Here is a 24,532-nt window from a genome sequence, read left to right as displayed (position 1 = left end):
GCATGTTCATACCCACTAAGGCACACTCACACACATCTACTGACACTCATGCTGAATGTTCAGAATCACACACACATGCTCAGACCCAGAGACAGACTTGTGTATTGCAGACACTCAGGCCACACACATCTGTGTTCATACCTGAGTGTGTTTGCATATGTGCTTAGATCCAGTGAGACATATGCCTTGAGACACATCCTTGGACTCACAGATTATACATCTGTGCTCAGCTCAGAGGCACACACATGTACAGATCCACCTGTGTAACACACACACAGGTGCTCAGACCACAGAATCCTACACCTGCGTTCAGACATGCAGATGCTCGCATGTGTTTCAGAACCGCAGAGACCTTTATGCATGTTCGGATCAGGCAGGTACACAGTGTGTTATACCTACCACAGTGCACATGTGCACACACATGGACTCACAGAAATGCATATCCGTGACCAGGCTCACAGAGATATGCGTGTGTAAGTATCCCTATGACGATGCACACATACATTTCTGCAGAGGGGTGTACTCATTCACCAGCATGTGCATCCAGCCGCCTTGAGGTATGCCCACAGCTACACAAAGGTACACCTGGGGACTACGACTCACAAGGGTTCAGGTGTGACCATTCTCAGAGGCAGGCTGTGTGCTCATCCCAGGGTTCTACACACACACAATTTGTTCTGCTTCACAGACTGGCACCTCTCCCACCAACCTCACTACTATAGAAGTTCATACAGTCATGTGCCCAGTGCCACAGCAGTATACACATACATGCTCATCTGCTGACACAAACATACTGGTTCACACTCACAGAAAAATACGTATGTACACCCCTACCCATAGATGTGCAAGTTCATGTGCTCAGACCTTCACAGAGGTGTGCATGCACACACACATACAATCAGGCCTACATTGGCCCACACAGATGCAGGTGCACTTCTCTGCTCCAAGGTACCCATGCAGTGGCACACAGAAAGGCACACATATATTTTCAGACCTGTAGGGTATGCACACATGTTCAGACACAGTACAAGGCATGCCTTTATGCCTCTGTGCTCCCACCCAGGTAAGTACACACAGTTATTTAGACTCAAAAGAGCACATACATACACACGTGTTATTCAGATTCACCCACTCACACGTGTGCTGAGACCCACAGAAGCAACCTCCTGCACTTACTCCCTGCAAGCATCCCTCCTGAGGCATTGCTCCCATGCCCATGTGAATGAGACCCTCAGAGGCACATGCAGGCTTCACTCCACAGAGTCACAGACACATTTGCCCAGACCCACAGAAGCACAGTGTGTTTGGATTCCAAGAGGGACCCAAGGTAGCACTAGCTGCTAAAATAGACAAAGCCACAACATCCATGGTTTAACACATAGAAATGTATTCCTCATTCATGTAAGTTATAAACAAGTGTTCCTGATTGGCAGGCTGTTCTCCAAGTGTTGACTCAGGACCTGGTCCCTTTCCATCTTGTGACTGCACCATCTTCAACAGGTGACTTCCCGAGTTGTGGTGGAAGGGGACCTGGCATGGAGTTGTGAAGTGGAAGGTTTTATGGGAGAGGTGCCTGGGAGAGGCGCCCAAGGTCCTGCACACATTCTGTTGCCTGGAGCTCAGTCATGGCGCCCAACCTAGCTTTAAGGAAGGCTGTAAGGTATGGCCTTCCTGTACCCTCAGGAGGAAGCAGAAACTGGTCTGGGGACCAGCTAGTGAATTATTTGTCACTGGCTTACCTGTGAGTCATCAAGGATCTGTATCACTCTTCCTCATCCCCTATGACACACCCACCCCTCCCTGAGGGAGACCACCCAAAGTTCCAACCAGTTAAGGAATTCATTTCAAAGCTGACGATGTCTGGGAGATGGTGGCCCACTCCATCTGGTCCAGACCTGGCTCCTCTGGAATGGGACCCATATGTGATCTGGATGCCCAGGAACTAAATGGATAATTTACCTCACTGCTCCCATAGCCCAACACGCACCCAGAATACAGTGGTGGGGCAGAGACAACCGCAATACAACTTCCCAGGCAAAGAAGGGAAAAATGGAAGAAACATAGCAGCCTAGATTCCCATAGGTAATGTGTGCTGCTTGCACTGAGGAAATCCATCAGGCATTTCCTCAGTGGGGGAAGTTTCTTCATTAAACCCTGGGAGACACTCTGATCTTTGGGGGAGACTCCCCTCTCCTTTGTCTGGGGTCCCTGGCTCTTCCCTCTGGGAAGTTCCTCCCAGTTCTCCTCCATGTCTGTGTCTGAAGTGGGTGCTGGGAACAATGTCCTCCTTGGGAGTGCTGTAGCATGATAGCCCACCCCTGCTCATGCAGATTTGGGACTCAAGGGTGATTTTAAGGCTCCAAGTAACCACACCTAAATACAGTTCTCCAGCCTTACTTATTTCCTTGTTGCTCTGCCCCCATGCCTCTTTCTCTTAATACAGTGGTGACTGTCTTGAGGATGTTTGAAACAGTAGGAGGGGGGGCACCCCCTAAATCTGATTATTGAGCAAGGCTCAGTGTCCTTATTTGGGAGAGAAGTTTTACTGGGCTATTGTCTCTGAAAGCCTTTTTCACTTTTCTCTCTTACTGTTTGGAAGCAGTGGCCTCGTCTGACTTTTGGATGCAGATTTCTGGGCTGTCTGTATTCTTTTCACTTCGGCTTGCAAACCAGACAATTCTTGCCTCCTTGTGTTCTTTGCCTCCTTGGTCTCCTCCTTGTACTATGTCGCTAAAAGCAGAACATAGAAGCCTCATGGTCACTGGCCTTTCCCAGCCCTTTCCCTCATTGCCCAGACTCCACAGGCAGGTGCCTACCCTCCAGGTCCTCATCAGCAACGGTGCGTACCACATGCTTTGCTACTGCATTACGTGGGCTTCATCTTTCCAGCCTCCACGCCTTGGATGGTCACGAGTGCCTCCTCAGGTTTGTTATCGTGACACCCATTTCTGGTGCCAGTGTCTATATTAGTTAAAGTAACATTTGTTTCTGTAACAGATAAGCCCTGAATCTCCATAGTTAATTCAAGAGAAGTCTCTCAATCACCCTATCTGGGTGTGCCTGATCAGCAGGTGGCTGTGCTGCAAAGGGTGCTTTAGGAGTCCACACTCCTTCCATCTGTGGTGCCTCCATTTTCAATATGTGGTTTCCAAGGTCACTGCAGGAGAAAGGGCATGAAAGGTGGCACCCAGGAGGCTGCTGGGGAACTGGTACTGGCAGTGCTCACTCCTCAGTCACGCACCAGGCCTACTCACAAGGGATGTTGGGAAATGTAGTCTTGCTGCCCAGAAGAAGGGGAAAATGAGTTTGGTACAGGACGTGTTCCCTGGGGTGCACCACTGGTGCTCAGATGAATGTGGTGCCCTCACATGTTCACATTCACATATGCTCATGTGCACACAGAACTCAGACCCACACTCAGTGGCTAGCAGGCACATGCAGAGCCACACACTGACACACACACACTCATGCTCAGATCCATCTAGGTTCATGTACATGCCTGCACACATGTGCTTGGGGCACAGAAACACAGATCCTGTGTGTATGTGTGTGTGTGTGTGTGCCACAATATACCATTTTTTTCTTGCCTTGAAATACCCTGGCTTCTGCCCCTGTTGCACTGGTGCTTGTGGGTGAGGAGGGGTACCGTCCTTCAGGGCACCACAGACACAGGGCACAGGTTGTCCTCTGCTTGCACAGGTGAGTAGGGGGTTACATCTGTCCAGGGCTCTGCTTGCTCAGCTGTGTGTCCTGGACACCCAAACAGGACTGTGTGCTTGAGAGGAGAGAATTTTTTTTTCCAACTTTGCACAAGGGTACTGTTTGTGAAGTCATATACTGCAGGGTCATGCCCACATAGAACTCTTTTCTAACCCCCATGAAATGCCCTGTAGGCTTCTGGCTTTCTTGCCCTTCACAGCCTGGGCAGGGCCTCCAGCTCACTGCTGAGTCCTGGACATGTGCAACCTCAGTTCTGAATTCTTTTTGGGGCTGAGCACACATACTCTACTCATGGGGTTCTTGAGTAGATTTCTAGTCAGGGGCCCTCTGTGCCCTAAGGGCAGAAGGGCCTCAGTTTGTTGGGCCAGCAGCCCCCAAGAGGAAGGGGAGATTAGGAATGGCTGGTGGTATCCCTGGTCAGGGATGGCATTCTCTAGTAAGTGGGACTGATATGCACTGAAATTCAGTTTTTCTTAGGATGCAGAGGAGTGTTGGGTGGGCAGGTGGCATCTGTGTTAAGTGTGCACCTGTGAGTATTTTCCAAATGCTGCAGCTGCCTGAAGTGGGGGAGAGGCGGGAGGCTGCCTGGGGTCCTACCAGACTCTGCTGGCTCCTAGGAGCACCCCATTCCTGGATGCATCCTTGGTGTAGAGCTGGACCATGAGTCATAGTGAGTCGGTACCCACAAAGCCCAACAGCATGGGCAGCGGTTGGGCTTCTGGCAGGGGGGAGTCTTTGAGGGGCACGGTCCTCCCCTCCTCCAGGTCCTGCTGACTCCTCACCAGGGCAGCCTCTTCTGATCTTTCCTGAACTGGTGTGTGACCTGGGAAAGCCCAGCACCCTAGGTTAGGTGTGACTTGACTGCTGCAGAGCCTAGGCCGGGTTGAGTGAGCCCAGGAAGTCCTCATGCATTCTCATGGGTTCTCCAGAGCCTGTTGTCTCGTGGAGAGGAAGTTGGGTATGGGGCACTGGGAGGAAACAGGGAGGAAGCCATGTGGGAGACAGGGGCTACCATAAGAAGAAGGCATCGAGGGGGAATCATGGCAGTGTGGGGGTGTGGCTGAGGGGGGGATATCTCAGGAGGTGGTGCCGTCAAAGCCTTGGGCAGAGACGGGCCCAGGGAAGCCCCAGAGAAGCTGTGGATACAGGGACAGGGCTGGGATCCAGATATGGAGACCGGAAAGCAACTGGGGTTGGAGGGGCAAGAGGCTAATGTGAGCAGGCCTGGGAGGAGTTTGGGGGCAGAGGAAAGCTGCACAAGGGGGACTTGAGGAGCCTGTGTGTTCCAAGGGCTGAGCTGGGGTGAATGGTTGTAGGGGGCTCAGGCTGGGCAAGACTTGTCTGTAGTCCAAGACCTGAAGCACCCCTTGTCCTTGCCCGGCTAGGGGAGGCAGGTTGGTAGAGGGCCGAGCTCTGTGCTCTGATCGGCCTGTCAGCCCTTCTAGGGCAGGATGTAGCTTCAGCAAGGGCCTCCTGGTCTGGTCCTGTGCCCTGGGCCTGGCACTTTCCTGGGGTCCCAGCTATGGCCAGCCAGCTTAGGCCAAGCCTTGACGCTGGGGTTTCTAGCTGCAGCTGGTGGCCCAGCCTAAGATGGAAGGTGGTGAGCTGGGGTGGGAGCTAGTTTGTAGAGCAAGGCTCTTGCCAGGCTGAGCTCTCAGCAGTGCCGGCTGCCTAAGAGGGTGGAGGGGGCGGGGTGTTCAGAACTCAGCTGCTCTGGCCTGTGAGAGACGCCCACTCCCTTCCCTAGATACCTAGCCTGGCCTGGCTTAGAGGAAATGCCTGAGGAATATTGTTCTCCTTCTTCTGGAAAACCATAATGAGCCCCAGCTCTGTGCCAGGCCCACTCCTGGGGACTAGGGATGAGACCCGGGCCACTGGCCCTTTCCTGGCAGTGAGAACAAAGCTGTGCTTCCAGAGTAGAATTGGGATGTGATGTCAGAGGCACTCAAGGCAGGGAGCATCCTCTGCCTGGAAGAGGAGGTATTTGGCCAGACTCAGTGATCGTCAGCAGGGAACGGTTCTGAATAGACGGCAAAGGTTAGGTAGAGGGCCAGTGGTATGGACCAGCAGGGAGGACCCCAGAGGCACTCAGGGTCCATGCAGGGAGGGAACCTGCCAGGATTGGGCCTAGGTTGCCACCGTTTGAGAGGCCACCAACCCTCCCTCTGAGAGCTGACAGCTGGGTTTGCCCCTTACCTGGGGACCAGGGTGCAGCTTTCCTCATCTGGGTCTCAGGTGGGTACAGGAAGACATACTTGATCATCCAAAGGCTAGAGGTCCCAGGAGAGCCAAACCTTGGCCTCATCCTGGGCCTGGAGCCCAATACCCTAGTTTTATAGACGAGGAAACTGAGGCCCAGAGACTGGAAGAAACTTGCCCACAGTCACACAGGAACTCAGTGACAGAACAGGTTTGTGTGTGGACCCCCAGATTAGCATCCAAGCCAAGAATCAAGCAGCCCCAGCAGATTCCTGGAGGCATGGGGAGGATGACTTAGGCTTTCTTGGGCTCCTCATGAGATCTAGCCCTTCCCCAGCCTCACTCACCTTGCTGGACACTATACTGGTGACTTTGGAAAGTCCTGCCCACCCAGGCCTCAGCATTCTCATCCATAACAAGCTGGAATCAAATAGTCCCAGCCCCACAAAACATGCTGCTTTGCTCTTGGCTCAAAGTTTTTCATTGTGGCCGAGCCTTTGGAGGGGCAGGAGCTCTGGGGTTTCAAAATCTAAGGTGTAGGTGAGCCCCTGCCCAGGGGAGATTGGAGTCTGGTGGGAAGAGCAGACTGGGGAGCTCAGCAAGGCTTCAAGTTCAATGGAAAGGTCTTGGCCACAGGCTGGCTGCTGCGGCCAAGGACGTCTCTGCAACATTGCTGGAGCTTGTGATCTGAGGGTTGGCAGCAGTGTTTGAACTCAGTGCAGAGGCAGAGGGCTGTGGGGGGGTGGGAAGCAGGAGAAGAGTGCCAAGATGTGCAGATCAAATGGGCTGCAGTGGGGCAGGAGGGACTTGGCAGTGGAGGCCCTGGGGTGCTTTACTACCGAGGGTCTGGGGGGCTTCTGGGCATGATGAAGACCACACCCTGCAGAGATCAGTGAGTGACAGTCAGATGTGGTCAGGGCTTAGGCTATGCTGAAGAGAGAGCCACAGAGGAAACCTCCAGCCCTTACCAGGCCCAGAGGTGCACCTGCAAGAGGAGCAAGTCCTCCCACCAGCCACCTAGAGCCCCACCCCAACTCCCTTCTACCCCAAACCGGGGCGTTGCACTATTTTGGTTTGAGAGGAGGCCCAGGAGGCTGATGGGAGTCACAGTTGTTGACCCAGTGGCTGATGGCAATTGTGGTCTATACTCCTCCAAGGACTGATGGGAGTTATAGTTCTCACCTTTTGGGGGCTGATGGGAATTGCAGTTTCTGCCTAAGGGACTCCAGTTAACAGACCTAGAGACCCATTCTCCCATCACAAAGCCCACTCATTCCCATGGGCCCTATTTAGCAGGTGCTTCCCTCCCAGATGGCTGTGTATGTATTTTCTTTTCTTTTTTTGCTTTCTTCTTCTTTCCGTTGTTTTATTATTGTTTTAACAATAATAAGAGGGCTGGAGGCAGTCAAGCCCTGGCCAGGTCCTGGCGGCCCATGGGGGTTCTGGGGAGGGGGAGGGGGGAAGTCAGTGGGGGTCAGAGGTGGAGGGTGAAGATGAGAAAGCTGGGGAGTTAGGCTTAGCTCAGGAACCATGTGGCCCTGCCCGCTTCCCTCACTCCCTCCTTGTCCCCCTACATCCCTGCCTCCACATGGCTTCTCCCCACCCCTCCCAGAGTCCTACAGGACAGGACCCACTCCAGTGCTTCCAACTCCTCCCTGCTCACTCTTCCTCATGGGCCACCTCACCTCCCACTTTCAATGTCTCCTCTCCCGTGGCCACCCTGCAATTAGCCTTCCAAGCCCCCTCCCATGGCTGTCCCCTCCCAAGACCTCTCACCCATGTAGCAATCCCCAACATGGCTGCCTGTCATGTCCTTACTCTCCTAGCCCTTCTGCCCACTGCTCCTCCCTCCCCGACATGCTGACACCAAGAGGTGGAAACCGCTCCTCAGCCCCAGCCTGCCCTATTCGGAGTTCAGCTTTGTGTTGAATGAGGGGGAGAGGGACAAGTGAGGGCGGAGAGAGAGTTCAGGAGGAGGCAGGATGTGCAGGGAGTGGAGAGTGAGGGAGGGAGATACCGAGCAGATAGACAGAAAACGTTGTAAGGAAAAGTTGTTTTTTCTTACTTTTTTCCGGGAGAACCCGCTTACACAGCTCTGTTTGTAATTTTTTTCTTCATGCTAAAATCACACGGCCTATTTGTTGATGTAAGTTGCCTGAATTCCGTGGTATGCTATCTTCTTTTTTAAAAACAAAAGAAAAAAAAAAAGCAAAAAAAGAGAAAAATCTAGAAAAAAAAACCCTAAAAGATATTGTTGTTAGGTTTGTTTAAATGCTGCTGTTGTATCTGTTTTTAAAGCGTTAAACCAGTAGAGTTTTTTTTTTTTTTCTGTTTCTTTTCAATTTCCTTTCCTTTCTGTTCCTTTTGATTTCTTAAAACAAAAGACCAAAACCCAGAGAGTCACAGAGCCCGTGCGTGTGGTGCCCAGGGCATCTGAGCCGCTGCCCGCTTAAAGCGCAGTGCTCGGCCGGCTGGCGGGCGGGCCTGGCCCGCTCTAGTCTCCGCCAAAGCCAATTGGAACCGATTTGGGTGTGTGAGGCTGTTGTTTCTCTCTCTGTGCCGGCCGCCTGCGCCCTGGCCCTCGCTGACGCCCTCTCTTTTCTCTTCTCTCTCTTGTTCTAGGAGGAGAGTTAATATTGCCCATTATCACGGAGGACTCCTTAGATCCCCCTCCCGTGGCCACCCGATCCCCCTTCGTGCCCCCGCCCCCTACCTTCTATCCCTTCCTCACGGGCGTGGGCGCCACCCAAGACACACTGCCCCCGCCCGCGGCGCGCCGCCCGCCCTCTGGGGGCCCGTGCCAGGCCGAGCGGGACGACAGCGACTGCGAGGAGCCCATCGAGGCCTCGGGCTTCGCCTCCGGGGAGGTCTTTGACTCCAGCCTCCCGCCTACGGACGACGAGGACTTTTATACCACCTTTCCCCTGGTCACGGACCGAACCACCCTCCTGTCACCCCGAAAACCTGCTCCCCGGCCCAACCTCAGGACAGATGGGGCAACGGGCGCCCCGGGGGTGCTGTTTGCCCCCTCCGCCCCGGCCCCCAACCTGCCAGCGGGCAAAATGAACCACCGAGACCCGCTTCAGCCCCTGCTGGAGAACCCCCCCTTGGGGCCCGGGGCCCCCACGTCTTTTGAGCCTCGGAGGCCGCCTCCCCTGCGACCCGGCGTGACCTCAGCCCCCGGCTTCCCCCATCTGCCCACAGCCAACCCCACAGGGCCTGGGGAGCGGGGCCCGCCGGGCGCAGTGGAGGTGATCCGGGAGTCCAGCAGCACCACGGGCATGGTGGTGGGTATCGTGGCGGCCGCAGCACTCTGCATCCTCATCCTCCTCTACGCCATGTACAAGTACCGCAATCGCGACGAGGGCTCCTACCAGGTGGACCAGAGCCGGAACTACATCAGTAACTCGGCCCAGAGCAATGGGGCGGTGGTGAAAGAGAAGGCCCCAGCTGCTCCCAAGACGCCCAGCAAGGCCAAGAAAAACAAAGACAAGGAGTATTACGTCTGAATCCCTGGCACTTCGCCCCACTGCCAGCTGCCCTTCCTGGGAGGGCCCGGGATGAGGGTGCCACCCTCTCCCTGCCAGGGGCCTGGGGACCCTCTCCCTGGCCGCCTCAGGCTTCTCTCACGAAGAGGAAACGCAAAAAAAAGAAAAGGAAAACCCCGTGCTAGTCCCCTTCCTCCTGCCGTTCACCTCGCGCGGCCTCGTCAGTCCCTGGTCTGACTGTCCCTCTCAGCTCTGCGCCTGCCAGGCAGGGCACGTGCTCACAGCCCTGGGTTGATTTATTTTTTTAAGGGGGGTAGTTTTATTTTGGTGGGGTCGGGTGGGAAGGAAGGCTGGGGGTTTTGTAAAGTGTCCACTACTCGTTCCGTTAATTTTCCTCAATTTTTCTTCTTCCTTCTTCTGTCTCTCCTGCCTTCCTTCTCTTCCCAAGCCTGCCAGTCCCCATCCCAGGCTTGCTGTCTCACTGTCCCCACCCTCCTTCCCCACTTTTTTTTGTATGTCTGGTTTCTCCCTTCCTTTCCTCCCTTTGGGTTTCCAGAGTTGGTGGGAGGGTGGGCCGAGTGGCCTAGTGGGTGGGTGGGGTGGGGCAGTGGGCTTGTCCCCAGGTGCCCCAACTCCCCTCACCAGGAGAGGCACCTGTTTGGTGCCAGCCAGGGAAGGGGCTCAGGCCTGGCTGAAGGCCTGTTCTGTGTGTGCTGCCGGGCGACGTGCATTGATGGGGAAGCTGCTGGAGGAGCAGGGGTGGGGGGTGGGAGGGAGGGGAAAGGCAAATGCAGATATATATTACAGCAAATACTCTAGATTCCACGAGCAGCAGCCTGTGGCACCCGCTGGGCGCGGGCAGCAGGGAAAAGGGAGCAAGGTGTTGTCCACAGACTGCTGGGGTCACTTCTCTGCCCACGGGCTCTCTGCTCCCCCAGTTTTTTTTCTCTCTTTGTTAACAAATGTGTCTGAATCTTGGAAAACACCCCAACCCTGGAAATGTGTGGGAAAAAGAAAACAAAAACTTTCCAAATTCCAACGGTCCTGTGCAGTTTTTTTGGGGTGGGTGCTGTTAGATCCTGGCTTTAGGCTTGAGCTGAGAGCTGGTAAGTCGCTCCCGAACTTTTGGGCTGAGCGTAGCTTTGGGTTCCTGGGGTGATTTGTCTTTGCCTCACAGCGTCCTGTGTCCCTGTTGGGCTGAGGACCAGGCAGAAAATGTGGCTGGTCTCTGGCAGGTTCACAGACCTTAGCTTCTCAGGAAGGCAGGCAGATCCCTGGATACCTTGGTTGCCCCTGATGGCTAACGGACTCATACCTTGGGGCATGTGTGCTGGGCACTGACCTGGGTGTGGGACAGATGCTGCCTGCCTCAATCTTCAGCAGCCCTTGGAGGGAGGAGGGGATACCTGGACTTGGAGACCTTCAGTGGCTGCTCCCAGGTCTTGAGGTAAATGAGTGACAGTCCAAGTGGCCTCCAGTTCTGCCTGACTCTAGAGTCTGTGTTCCTTGTCCTTCCTCTCTTGGGATTTGGGCACTGGTACCCTTCTTGCCCCCAAGTCCACTATGGTTGACTGTGGGCAGCTACTGGAACTGAAGGTGGAAGGAATGGTAGCCACCTTGTCCACCATGTTTACTCGTCGGTGGAGACCCTAACAAGTCTGCGATCCGGACGGACATGTTAAGAGATGGGTTTGTATTTGTTAAGTCTTCAGTCTCAAGGGACAGATACCCATGTGTTTAGGATCCTCAGGAGGGGAGAGCGAGGTGGGGTGCGGACCTTGAGGGTGGCGGTCATGGGGCGTTGCTCAACCTTGCTCTGTTACTCAGGACTCCTCCCTCGATTGGCTTCTCAGCCATCCACTGCAAAAGGCTTCCTCACACCTTTGGCTTGCCATCCCCCTCCACTGCCTGATTCTGTATCTTGATCTTCCGTCTGCAGGCGGCTCTGGCTGTTGGCCAACTAATCCTGGCAGCATTTTGCAGTTTAAAAGCCTGGTCCCTCTTTAGGCCTGGTTGCCTCCATCCCTGCCAGGAGCCCCACCCTTCAGCTGGGGAACATCCCTTAGTGGGAGTGGCAGGTCCTGACCTGAGCAGCCTCCACCTGTCTCTAGAGGTGAGGTCAGCCTCATCTACTTCCCTTCCTTCTCTCCATCCCTGAAGGAAGCTTTTGTCATGGGACACTCCCCACCATGGTGCCCCCTAGGACCTCTTGAGATTCCTCCTGAAAAGTCCTAACAAGGGTGAGAGAGCAGAGCCCCAGGTGTAGGTTTCCGTGGACTCAGCCCCTCCTCACCCTTCTAATCCAGCCCCCTAGATCCAGGCACTGCTTGTCCCCTAACTGCTCATAGTCTTAGAGCCAAGGTCAGCATCATTGAGGTCAGCTCTAAGCAGCTGTGGGAGTCTGGGAGAGGCCCTGGTTTGGGGCAATCTTGCTAGGACATCCTGTCTCTGGGTTGGTGATTGGAATCTCTGGGTTACGATCTCTCTGTCGCTATTCTTTCTGACCAAGGGATAGAGACTTGGCTCGGATTTCCCTCCTCCCGTCACGGCTAGCCAAAGAAATAAAGACAGGCAGGCGGGGCTCCTTGGTGTTAGGAAGGGAAGGAATATCCTTACCTCAGAAATTTCTAGAATGACCCTAAACAAGAGAGGGGACAGTCTATCAGGTAGAGGGGGCAGGAAGAGGGGCAGTCCAGGAGTTGGACGAATGGACCCCAGTCCTGCTGGTGGCCATATGACTGTGAGACTTGATCTTTCCCTCTGCATAAGGTGGCTCAGGGTTCCCATCATTCAAGGGCTTGGTTATAAGAGGACAGATTCCTGGACTCAGCCATTGACTCAGTTTACCCATCAGTAAGAGATGGTCAACTGCTTCTCAGTGTATCATCTTGTGCCACTGATGTTGAACTTAGCACCTGGGCCTGAGCTAAGCTCCTCAGGGTCTGGCTGGCCTGGCAGTGACCCCAGTAGTGTCCCAGACAGCCGCTGATGGTGTGTCCAGGGCCTGATGGTGGCTGAGATTCTAGGCGTGCTGGCTCCTTGGTGGGTGGTCCTCACAGGGATGTGTCAGGAGATTCCACCTCAGGGCTCTTAAGGACAGGGATCTGGGGAAGGAGTTCACAGACCTGGGCTTGCATGAGGGTCATCATGCAAGCCCCCAGGAGGGGGAACACCAGCCCAGCCAGTGCCCAGCTCTTCTGGATAGAAGCCCCTTCTTCAAGGCAGATCTGGAGCCCGTGGGGCTTGGTGCTACCTCTTCCCACACATCCTTCTTGGTGAGCTGTGGGCTTGGCTGGAGGCAGGAGAATGGACAAAGTTAGTCCTGAGCCACTTTCCTCATTCTTGCTGCCTGAGGTCTCTACTGCCATGGGGATGAGACTGGTGGGGTGCTTATGGGTTCTTCTTCCCCTTGGCTCCTCCATCTCGGGGTGTCCTCACAGTTTCTGAGGTTGGAGCTCCTGTGGTGGCCATCAGAACATAGTGTGTCCCAAGCAAAAGCTTGCCATTCTGGTGGGCTTGTGGCTGCTGCTGAGGGAGGCCCTTTTCCCTTCGCTGACACCCGCTTGGCCATGGCGAGGCTGTTCACTCTGCAGAGGGACAGGGCCCTGGGCCTTCCCAGCTTCCAGGGCTTCTTGAGTTAATCGAGGGGTGACTTAGTTTGGAAGCAGACAGGTCTTGGGCCCTGGTGATGTGGCCAGGGTGGGGCTCTGGAGGCCTGCTGATGGTTTAAATCCTGATACTGCCCTCACTTAGCTGAGTCCCATGGTTCTTCAAACCTCAGGATTCTGGGCAGAGGGGTAGCCCAGACCCACTGGGTGAGCTGGAGGGATATCCCAGAAGACAGGAAGGGGCCATCTCCCACCAGCCCTGGGTTCTACCTTCCAGAAGCTTCCAGAAACCCTAAGGTTTCAAGAATGCTGTTCAAGGGTAAGAAAGGCCATTGGGCCTCAGCTGGGCAGCAGATAGACAAAAGACAAGGAGTCCAGGGCAGACTGAGATGACCTAGTATTCAGGCATCTTCACAAGCAGGATCCTGCTTGTGGTTCTTTACTGAGGGGTGGCCATAGGTAGACAGCCAGAGAACATGGCCCCCCAGAGGCCCAGGGGCTGCAGCTGACGAGACCAGGCTAAGCAGTGACCCCTTCCTGTGGGGACAAAGAGCTGCTTTCTGTTTTTCCATCCCGTGTGTACACATGTGCATGTGGGCATGTGTGCACACATAGCTAATGCGTATGTGTTGGGCGGGGGCACAGCGCTCAGTGGAGGTGCCTGGAAGCATAAATGCATGCACAGGTGGACCTAGAGACCATCTGAGCATGGCCCCAGGTGGTGCAGGTGACTAGGTGGGCTGGCAGGGACCTGCTTGGGCAGCAAATGGCTGCTGCCTGCACCCCGACCTCTGTGTGCACTGCACTGCATTTCTCCGAGAGCCATGCTCATGGACACTGTGGTCCCCTGGCCTTGCCACTGCCTCCTGGAGAGTTACTGGACACCCAGATGGTGAGGCTGGGTTGGGGGAGGCTGAGGGTGTTGTGGCCAGAGTGGGGCTCCGGTGGCCTACTGAAGGGTTCGAATCCTGATACTGCTCCCACATAGCTGAGTGTCATGGGCCATCAGGTTCTTCAAGCCTCAGTTTTTTTCATCTGTAAAATGGGGCAATGTTTGCCCTTCAGGGTTTAGAAAAAGGTGAAGTGAAATGATGCTTTGAGGTGCCCAGCACAGCACCGGGCCCACAACCGGGGCTGGAAACAGCAGCCACTCTGGCCTGGTACGTGGGGCAGGGAAGCTGGCTTGGGAAAGCCCACCCCAGCAAGGAGCCCCCAGCACCTTCCTCTTCCTCCCTACTCAGGAGGACCCTGGAGGCTCATAACTGGAGTCTGTGAGGGGCAGCCATTCATTTGTTCCTTTATTCAATCCCTTGCAACAATGCCCCTCTGGCCCAGCACTGTGTGGGGAGCTGGGACATGGGGTCATGGGACTGTCCCAACCCTCTGGGAACTCATAGGCTGGTAGGGTGGGAGGAGGCAGGCTTGTGGCTGTAACTGTGGGTAGGAGTTTCACGGGCACCTCTGGCTGGCCTTGGACCCCTGGAAGGAGGGCCACTGGCCTGAGTTTGGGGGTTAAGTAGAGTCTGTCAGGGATGAGGGTGGGAAGAGGACTGCAGGTAGAGGATGTGGTGGGCAGGTGGTTGAGGTCTGGAGGGACATGGGGAGGGGCCAGGGGCCAGGCTCACAGGGGCTTCTGGGTAAAGCTGCAGAGCTGAGACTACTGCTTGTGTGGAGCCAGGAGAGGTCTTGACCATGGATGGTGGTTAGCTCTGAGCTCTGGACAGGTGGACGGCGGTGGGGGGACAAGTGGCAGTGAGGAGGCAAGCAGAGAGTTGGCCAGCTCATTCCCCTGGGCCTGGCTCCTCTGCTTTCCAAAGCCAGGAGGGCAGAGCAGGGTGATGATGCCCTGGGCCACCTCCTGCCAATCAAACCATCCTTTGCCCCTTCAGTATTGAAGGGGGCCCTTTTGTTGTGAAAGGGGCAGAGCTCAGCTGGAGGGGCACCCTTGGGGAGAATGGGAACCTAAGAGGGCAGCCTCTGGGTCCTGTGGAAGCGGAGGCCTTTGCTCTCCTCCTGCTTTCTCCAGATGACAGAAGAAGACTCTTCCTCCGAACATCCCATTGCAGGCTCCCCAGGAGACTAAAAATGTGTGGATTTCAGGATAGAGTTACCCAGCATGCCATGTGTTGCGGCCTTTACTGCCCTGTTCAGAAAGCACATGGGGATGTGTCTTGGGGTGCAGAGTGACCCCTGACCCTTGACTTGTGTCCATCCCAAGGACTCAGAGGATGCCACTATCCTGCTCTCAGAGGCCCAGAACTGAGCTCCCAAGCATGTGATGGGGGTGGGCTGTGCAGTGACTGCCCTGTCAGCCATCAGGGCTTTAGAGGTAGAATCTGAGGCCTGTGAGGGCACCCAGCAATGGCTGGATCTCCCTCTCAGGGAGGACCATCCACTCCTTTCCCCTTGGTCTCTCTCGGGCTGAACTTGGGGGAGCTTGGCCATTTGTGCCTCAAATGGTGGAGTGAAAGGCAGAGGACAAAGCCCTGGGTCAAAGCCCTGGTAGCCCAAGACTGAGCCCTGGGTCACCACTCTCCCAGAGATGTGCTATGTGATTCTGGGCCAATTCCATCTACCTGGGCCTCTGCTTCCCGCTCTGTCCAGTGGCGGGGTTGGGTGAGCAGGCTGCCCTGTGCTGGGGTTCTCTGGTGGGAGGGAGGGGTGGTCCTGAGGCTGGGTCCACTCACTGGTTCTGCACATCTTGGATGGTGTCAGGCAGTGGCAGGTTCTGGGTCTCAGGCAGAAGCAGTGCGGCCAGACCACTCAGCACCGACACCATCCCGTACACCAGCAAGGGCAGCCAAGGGCCGTGGACATCCAGCAGCCGGACCAGAGGACCCAGGATGGCTCCTCCACGGGCCGCCATCTGGCCCAAGCCCACTGCGGTCATCCTGCCAATGCAGATGCACCTGTGAGTGCCTAGTGTGCCTGCCCTTGACCTTGACCCTGCACCCCCGGTCAGGCCTGTTTGGCCCAGGGGGGTCCAGAGGGTCAGGCTGGGCTTGGGACACATCTGAGTATCCCTGAGACCACACAAGAGGGACGCATGACATGGACATCTAGGTTTGAGGGAAGCCACTCCTGCCCGGGGGTGCCCCTCAGCCCAGCCCAGGGTGCCCCTCTCCTGGAGCCCAGGCCCAGCCTCACCTGAGCACGGTAGGGAAGAGCTCGCCGCTGTAGATGGTGATGCAGGTGAAGGCAGCCCCCACCCCGCCCAGCCCCAGCACGGCCAGGGCTGAGCGCAGATCCCCCATTTCTGTGAGTAAGATGGGACTAGTGAGCTTGGTGGGGGGCCCAAGATCAGATGGGAACTCCCTTCAGCCCAGGTGGCTTATGCCTGAGCTGCAGGCCTCTCTCCAAATGTTTGGGAGTCATCTCTACCTGGGTGTCCTGTCCTGAGTGACCTCATGGCCACACCCACAATCTGCTCCACACTGAGACACCCAGAGCCAGATCCTGGGACTCTTCCTTGACCCTCGTTTTCCTCCTGCTGCAATCCATCACTCAATTCTCATTTTATCTCCACACTTTTCCCTGGCGCCACCCCTGCCACTCCTTTATGGCTCTTGCTGGCCCAGCACAGTCACTGTCCCTAGATGGCTCTAGCAGCCTCCTCCCTAACAGGGGACCTGCTCTCATCCAGCACTTCCAAGGAGGGGCCAAGGTCTCTGTTCCCAGCTCAAGCCCCCCCCAGGTAGGGAAGCCTCTGGTACACAGCTTTGTACCCTTACCCTGGGGCACCAGTGTGTTGGCCAGAATGCAGAGCCCTGCCAGCAACAGGGATGCGGCCTGTGTGGGGCGGCGGCCCAGGTAGGTCAGCAGCAGAAGGGAGCCCGTCTTGGCTGGGATGTCCACAACACCAATGAGTGTCTGGAGCAGGAAGATGTTGCTGCCCAGGGCCTGCAGGTCCAGGGCCAGACCAAAGAAGGTGAAGCCAAAGGCAAACCTGGGGGTGCGAGTAGGGGGCAGCGGAGTCAGAGTGGGAGCAGTTGGGGGGAGGAGTCAGGGTGGGGGTGGTGAACAGAGGGTGTCAGGGTGGGGGTGGCAGTCAGGGGGTCAGGGTGGGGGTGGGGGTCAGGGTTGTCAGGATGGGGGTGGTGGGCAGGGGGTAAGGGTGGGGGCAGTGGACAGGGTCGGGGTGATGGGCAGGGGGTAAGGGTAGGGGCAGTGGGCAGGGTAGGGGCAGTGGGCAGGGGGGTCAGGGGGTCAGTGGGGGTGGTGGGCAGGGCGTCGGGGGTCAGGGTGGGGGCGGTGGGCAGGGGTCAAGGTGGGGGTGGTGGGCAGGGGTCAGGGGTCGGGGTGGGGGCAGTGGGCAGGGGGCAGGGGTCAGTGTGGGGGCGGTAGGCAGGGGGCAGTGGGGAGGGTGGGGGTGGTGGGCAGGTGGGTCAGAGGGTCAAGGAGGGGGTGGTGGGCAGGGGGTCAGGGGGTCAGGGTGTGGGCAGTGGGCAGGGGGCAGGGGGTCAGGGTGGGGGCGGTGGGCAGGGGGCAGGGGGCAGGGGACAGGGTGGGAGCAGTGGGCAGAGGGCAGGGGGCAGGGTGGGGCCACTCTGCTCTTCTGGCCCTTCAGCTGCTGGCTCTGTGTGGCAGGGCTGGTCTCTAGGCTGTGTTTCCCAGGTCCCCTTGCCAACATGGCTTCCCTTTGGGTTAGGCTGATGGGAGGCATTGGTGAGAGGCTGGAGGAGGGGGGATGCAGGAGGAGGGGGAAGCAGGGGGTTTCTGCCTCCCTCTGCGTGAACAGGCCCTCTCTCCTTGGCCTGGGTGGTGTTGTCTTTACTGGATGACCGTGGGTTCTGGACTCTGGTAAGTCTGCTCCACCCTCCCCAGCCCCTCCACACCAGGCGAGGGTGCTTGCTACCCATGCTCTGCCGGATCGCCCCATGTCCCGCCTGGCTCCTAGCCCTCCCAGGAGCTTCATTAGGGATCGAATTCATCGCTTCTATCTGCTTTGCCCCTCATTAAAGCCCCCTCAGTGAGCCCACCCAGCCTGGGCTGTCTCCTGTCAGGAGTGACTGACAGAGGGGAAGGTGACTGCTTCAGGCCAGGGGACCAAGTGGAGCTGGGAGAGGCTGGGGGCTGAGTTTCCAGGTTCCCCTGTGGAGGTGGGGTTGGGGGAAGGGCATCTACCAGCACAATGTGGAGATACAGGTCCGGAGGCGCAGGCTGGGGATGCGGAGCAGGGTGCCCAGGCTGGCAGGAGCCTGGCCCACTCTCAGCTCCTCCCGCATGGCTGAAAACAAGACCTGCGGAGGTGACAGTGGGTGCTGTTGGCACTGGGGGCACTGGGCACCTCTTCCTCTCTGAGACCTTCTTCCCAGGGAGCAGAGGTCCTTGGTGAGTCTCCCAGGGTGCCCTGTGCAGGGCCAGGGAGACGGTCTGAGGATCCAGGTTTGAGGAGGACGCAGCCTCACCTCAGGGGTCAGCGAGTCACACACTGCCCCCTTCCTGTTGATGGCAGCCACCCTCCTCAGCTCCTGCAGGCCCTGGTCCAGCCTGCCTGTGGTGAGGAGCCATCGTGCAGACTCTGCCAGCCACCTGAAGAGGGGGCGTGGGAGGGGTCACTGCCCGTGGCCCCCAGGACCTGGCCTTCCCCAGCCTCAGACCGCCCCCCTGTACTCCCTCCTCCAGGCCTAGGGCTCAGGGCGGCTGAGGACCCCCAAGGGCGTTGTGGCAGCCATGCCCTCTCGGCTGCTCTCCTTCCCCAGCAGGCGACCCCTTCTGCTTTCTCTCTCCCTCCTGGGGGGTTGCAGTCTGCAGTTCTCATCCTGGGGCTGGCTGCTGGGGTGGAGGGAGGGAGAACTCTGTTGTCCCCTTCCTTCCTGCCTCCCTCCCGACCTCACAGCCTTTCCCCTGCCTCACTAGGAATCTGACTTGGTTGCAGTCAGGGCCCTTATGGCTACAGGACCACTGTCTCCGAGGCTGCCAGGGTCCACCTCTGCCTGGGCATCTCCCATACCACACGGCTTTCCTGTCCACCCCACAGCTGCATCCTCCTGCAAACAGCTTCACTGCCACCCTGGGGCTCAGGCTGGGGGCAGGGTCCTCACAGCACCAGCGCCCTCTGGCTGCCCCCAGTCTGCTGGTTCCCATGCCTCCAGCGCCCCTCGCACGTGAGTCCCCGCTACCTTGCTACCTCCGCCTCAAGAACACAGCCCCTCCCCTCCTCAAGGCAGGACCCAGCCCTCACACTGACCTGGTTCCCACTCCCCTCAGCGTCTGTCTAACCGAGCTCCCTGCGCCACCCCGCCCATCCTGCTGAGTGTCTGTCACGCCTGCCGCTCTACAATGCACCTGCCTTAGGCCTTGGCTCCTGGAGGTCCTTCAGCCAGACATGCTGTCCCCTATGAGCAGCCAGGGTGGGGCCACCTGCCCCACATCCCCCGGGACCCTGAGTTCCTTAGGGATTTTCAGAACGGCGGGAGATGTGGGGATTCCAGGTCCATATTAGAGGTAGAATTGATGAACCTGGTGACCTAATGCACTTGGTGGGGGGATGGCGAGGGAGAGAGAGGCATCATGGCCATTGTGACTCCACATCTGGTGAGTTTGGGGGCTGTTCCCCACACTGGGGAAGGCTTCGGGAGGAGAGGCCTAAGGAGATGTTTGTGAGGATGAGATATCAATAATGGAACCGTCATATGGGCAGTTGGAGGCGCGAGGCTGGAGGTCGCTGGGGGAGGCAGGACTGAGTGGAGATTTGGGGTCTGCAGCATTTGGAGGGAGGTGGGGCTGCAAGCAGGGGTGAGACTGCCTGATGGAGAGAGTGTGGACAGCAAATAATGGTGGCCGGATCATTGTGGGTGACCTGGGAAGGGCAGTTTTGGTGGAGAAGATGGAGAAACCTGGCTGGGATGTGTTGGAGGTGACTGGGAGGGAGAAAGCAAGCCCCATTCTCAGATGTCCACACTCCAGCTTGTTCGTCAAGCCCTAGGCACAGTTTGTGAGGCCACGACGTGTGGGATTCCCTATGAACTTCATGTCGGCAGAGACCACATATCTGTTCATAGCTGGTGTCAGCCGCTCCTGGGACATGATAGGTGCTCAGTAGTTATTTGTTGAATGGATGAAGTAATGAATGAATGGGCACTTCTTCAGCACTGTGGGAGCGTGTATACTAAGGAAAGCGGGTTCAGCTCTGTGGCCCTGCATCAGCATAGGAGAACTTTTACCTTCTACTCTCTACGCTCTTGGTGTTGGGGGTCAAGCTGCCACCCCAGAATGCTCTTGTCAGACATGATTGCCTCCTTGTGGAGCCACTGTGTGAGATGTAATTGTCTCCTGCTCTAAGGAGTGGCTGAAAATTGTTACTCCACTCCAAGGTGGGAGAGATTTGTGGAGTCAGCCTTCTTCCCAGTATGGGTGCTGGCACCTGTTCGCCACTGAGCGTCTGCTGTGCTCCTTTCTGTGGTGGTCCCAATGGCCAAACAACTACTAAGTGCAGGGCCTCTGTATAAATGAGCCAGGCTCAGCCCCACCCGCAAATGGCCTCTGTCCCTCCATCTATCCATTCATACATCCAGTTCATCCAATTCATCCATCTATCCATCCTATCCATCCATTCCATCCATCCATTTATCCATTCCATTCATCCATTCCATCCATCCATCCCATTCATTCGTTCCATCCATTCAACCATCCATCCATCCCATCTATCCCATCCATCCATCCATCCATCCCATCCATCCATCCATTCCATCCATCCATCCATCCAATCCATCCATCCATTCCATCCATCCATCAATCCATCTATCCATCCCATCTATCCATCCATCCATTCCATCCATCCACCTATCCATCCATCCCATCTATCCATTCAACCATCCATCCATCCATCCATCCATCCCATTCATGCATCCCATCCATCCATTTGATCCATTATCCATCCATCTGTCCATTTCATCCATCCATCCCATCATCCATCTATCCCATCCATCCCATCCATCCATCCATCTATTCCATCTATCTATCCATCCATCCATTCCATCTATCTATCCATCCATCTGTCCGTTCATCCTATCCATTCAACTACCATTCAACCATCCATCCATCCATTCCATCTAGTCCATCCATCCATCCACTTCATCCATCCATCTATCCATCCATTCAACTATCCAACTATCCATCCATCCATCCATCTATCTGTTCATCCATCCAACCAACCATCCATTCAATTAAACTATACAATCCAATCCATCTATCCACCAACTCACCCATGAACTCCTCCAATCCACCCATCTGTCAACCCATTTATCTGTCTATCTGTATCTACCTATCTATTTCTACTTACCTATTAATCCATCCATTCAACAAGTATTTATTTAGCACCTACTATGTGCCAGGTGCGTGGCAAAGACCAAGCCTGATTTATTTCAGGTAAGTGCTGACATTTCCTAACCTCCCACACTTGCCGGCCCTGTGGGGGACTTTGGGGTCCTCTCTGATGAGTGGATCCTGGTCCCTGTTCTCTAGCAGACAGACACATGCATCGATAATGTCAGCCTATGAGGCAGACTGCGGCTGTGTGCTGTGTGTGCGTGTGTGTGTTATATCTTTCCACCCCCCCCAGCCTAGCTCAGTGCTGCCATCCCTGGCACAGAGGAGGGGCTCAGAAGATGGGCTTGGCAGCACAGATGCCAAGGCAGGCAGGTACAGGAGAGGGGAACAGGCCAAAAGGTGAGGAGAAGGAGGGAGGAAAGGAGAAGAATGAGTAGGAGAAAGCGCACTTGGAAGGAGCAGGAGAGGCGCCCTGGGGACCTGAGCCCTGGCTGGAGCGGGTGTCTGGGGCTTGTGGCTGGTCCACTCTGCCAGGCTCCTGGCTTTCCTGCTGCCCATGCACCCCTAGCCTCTAGCACTCCCCAGCCTCCAGGGAAAGGAGAGTCTCCCATTCTCCCGGTTGGAGAGTGGGCAGGATCTCCTCCGGGGTGGGGAGTGGGGTGCCGCACCCACCATGAGCACAAAAAGGAGAGGAACAAGGGGACTGAGACGGCCAGCTGCAGCAGCATCCAGTCCTGCACTCCGTAGGCCACCGCGGCCATCAGGAGATGGCCGAAGCTGAAACCCAGAGAGTTCAAGGTCATCACCAAGGGTCGGGCCCACGCCGCTGTCCACTCCATCACTGCAAAGAGACCAAGTGGGTCAGCCCTGGAGCCTGCATGGAGCCCCCCTGCATGGTGCCAGGTTGGAGACTTACGGAGACTGCCTGTGTTCATCATGACGCCCGCCATGGCAAAGGCCAACAGGAAGCGGAACAGGCAGTACACAGGGAAGGCGGGGGCGAAGGCAGCTGCTGTGCCCGTCACGGCCATCTGAAGGTAGCTCCAGGTCAGCACCAGCCTGCGCCCGAGCCTGCAGCACAAACCAGGAAGAGGTGGGATCTGTGGCTTGCCACAGCACTGGCTGGGGGTGGGGTGGGGTCTGGACCACCGAGAGCCCACCCTGTGCTTGCCCAGTGAGCTGAGGTAACACTGAAGTGGCACCTGGGTAAAACCTGCCTTCTCCACCTATGGAAGACTCAACCACAAGGAGCATCCCGAGGCTGGATCCAAAGGGAATGGGTTCCAGTCACCGGGAGCACTCGGGTAGCAGCTGAAGGCAGGTGCCTGGCCAACCCCGTTTTAGCAGCAAATGTTTGCTGGGGAGCAGCAATCCTCTAACACTCCCAGAGTAAAGTTGGTGAACTCGAGGCTCAGAGAGGGTTCCAGGTCTCCCTACGTGGCACAACTGCAGGGTGGCAAATGCGAGACCCACACCCAATAAGTAGGTGCCTTCTAGGCTTGGTTTTGTGAGGCTTGTTTGGGGCCAGTCAGGGCCAGGGGTCTAGGAGAGCAGGGGCAGTGAGGGGAATGGGGGCCTGTCTGGACTGGGTGTACTCACCTGTCTGAGGCAGGGCCGCACGCAGCAGCTCCTACCAGAATCCCAGCCAGGTAGATGGACTGGGCCATGGGCTTCAGTGCATGAGATTCACACACCAGGTCCCACTGGTGGGAGAGGAGGGGGCTGAGCTCAGGATGCCTGGAGATCCCCGGCAGAGGGGCAGAGGAACTGTATCAGAGGCTCCCAGGGAGCTGGGCGGGGTGGGTGGCCTGGTGACCTCTAGGGTTTTACAGCAAGACCTTGTGGAACAGGGAGGGCACCCATAGGCATAGTTTGGACTTTGGAGGAGCCACCCTCGGCCTAAGCCTCTCCATGGCTCCTATTGCCCAGTGGGTTTCTAGCTACATCTGCCTCTCTCTCCTGCCTCTCCACTTGGTGGCAGCCACCCAAGCTGACACCCTGGCCCTTCTCCCAGAGGCTGCTTCCTTCTAAAGAGGTCCTTCCCACTAGCTGGGAGGAGCTGCCCCTCTCCACTTGCCTGGATTTGCCTAGTGCCCAGTCTGGGAGGCAGCCTTGGGTGGTCCCTTACCCCTGTGTGCTTTGGGCTCGGGGAATCCAGTGAATCATCACTGAGTCCCCTGCGGCTGAGTTGACCAGAGTCACGGCTGATGCGTCAGCAGGGCTGGGACCAGGTGAGGCCAGCGAGGGTCTAGGTGCCAGCATTCAGAGGTGCCCGCCCAGGTGCCCCCCTGCACCTCCAGGAGCCTGGGCTGGCCCGGTCTGTAGACTGATCCCTGCCGCCCACTCCCCTGTGTGTGGCTGACAAGGGGCTGAGAGGCTCGAGAGTGAGCGGGGCCTGGGGAGACTGGTCCCTCCCAGGACGGGACCTTTGAGTCCGACCCACTGTGATCCATGGCCCTGACCTCATGGTGCCGGACTCGAGGGGCTCTGGGGGAGGCCCTACCTTTGTCACGATGGTGGAGGTGAAGGTGCTGTGGTCATAGACCCAGCCGTCCACACACGGCTCTGTGTCAGCCTCGCTCCAGCTGGAGGCCGTGGTGTTGGGGTCCAAGAGCTGCCACTGTGGCTGGCGGAAGCGGCGGCACTGGTGGGGTCTCTGGTTGGGGCCTGGTGGGATGGAGACAGCCAAGAGCGCCTCGGGACTTAGCTCCCCTGGGACGCCTGCCTGGGCTGTGTTGTTGTCCAGGAGGGGTGCCCAGCAGCGGTGGCTAGGCACGGCGGCCGAGAAGTTCTCCAGCATGTTCTGGGTGGCCAGCCACATGATGGAGACCATCAGAGCCACTGTCTGGAGAACCTGGAACCTGCCCAGGCCGCCCACGAGGTCCAGGAGTTCAGAAAATGCCATAGAACCTGCTCAAGGGGCCCAGGAGAGGGGCCCACCTCACAGAGACTGGCCCAGAGCAAAGGGGCCCGGGCGACGGGCCTGCTTCCCCCACAGCGGTGCCCACAGTGGCTTCTCCAGCTGGGCGGCTGGGAGCATGTCAGCAATCGCTGGCTTCGCAGACTAGGGCTGGAGGCTCAGGCTCTCTGGGCATCTGACTGCTGGTGTCACTTGGTGTGGCTCCAACCAGGTCCTGAGGCCACACGAGGTGATTCCGAGACCTCCAGCATCTCCCCAGAGAGGCAGCTGCCCCAGCCCTCCCAGAAAAGCTGACTTTGGGAAGTACAGAGTGTGGAGACTGAAGA

General features: G+C 56.9%; 2 protein-coding genes across 51 annotated transcripts in view; one reads left to right on the top strand and one right to left on the bottom strand.

Moving 5' to 3' along the window:
- The window catches only part of NRXN2 (neurexin 2), a 115,084-nt gene extending 104,638 nt beyond the window's left edge, over positions 1 to 10,446 (top strand). For 35 of the 50 annotated variants that reach the window (XM_078341314.1, XM_054241030.2, XM_035263154.3 and 32 more), the window contains one exon: positions 8,542 to 10,446. In XM_078341314.1, the coding sequence (XP_078197440.1) occupies positions 8,542 to 9,428 (887 nt within the window). In that variant the 3' untranslated portion in view covers positions 9,429 to 10,446. The remainder of the gene's footprint in view (positions 1 to 8,541) is intronic. The other 15 variants (XM_035263158.3, XM_035263159.3, XM_035263161.3 and 12 more) reach the window with 2 other exon arrangements.
- A 3,854-nt stretch (positions 10,447 to 14,300) lies between these two features.
- Positions 14,301 to 24,191, bottom strand: SLC22A12 (solute carrier family 22 member 12). Its single transcript, XM_035263177.3, is given in 10 exon segments — positions 14,301 to 15,158; positions 15,703 to 15,906; positions 16,163 to 16,271; positions 16,747 to 16,961; positions 18,140 to 18,255; positions 18,424 to 18,547; positions 21,959 to 22,357; positions 22,886 to 23,008; positions 23,799 to 23,941; positions 23,943 to 24,191. Coding segments are annotated over 10 exon segments (1,746 nt in total). The 3' UTR covers positions 14,301 to 15,094.
- Between the last annotated feature and the right edge of the window lie 341 nt (positions 24,192 to 24,532).

This window comes from Callithrix jacchus, chromosome 10, assembly GCF_049354715.1.
Source record: "Callithrix jacchus isolate 240 chromosome 10, calJac240_pri, whole genome shotgun sequence".
Taxonomy (NCBI): domain Eukaryota; kingdom Metazoa; phylum Chordata; class Mammalia; order Primates; family Cebidae; genus Callithrix; species Callithrix jacchus.
Note: the sequence above shows the minus strand (reverse complement) of the source record. Positions and strands in the feature narration are given on the sequence as shown.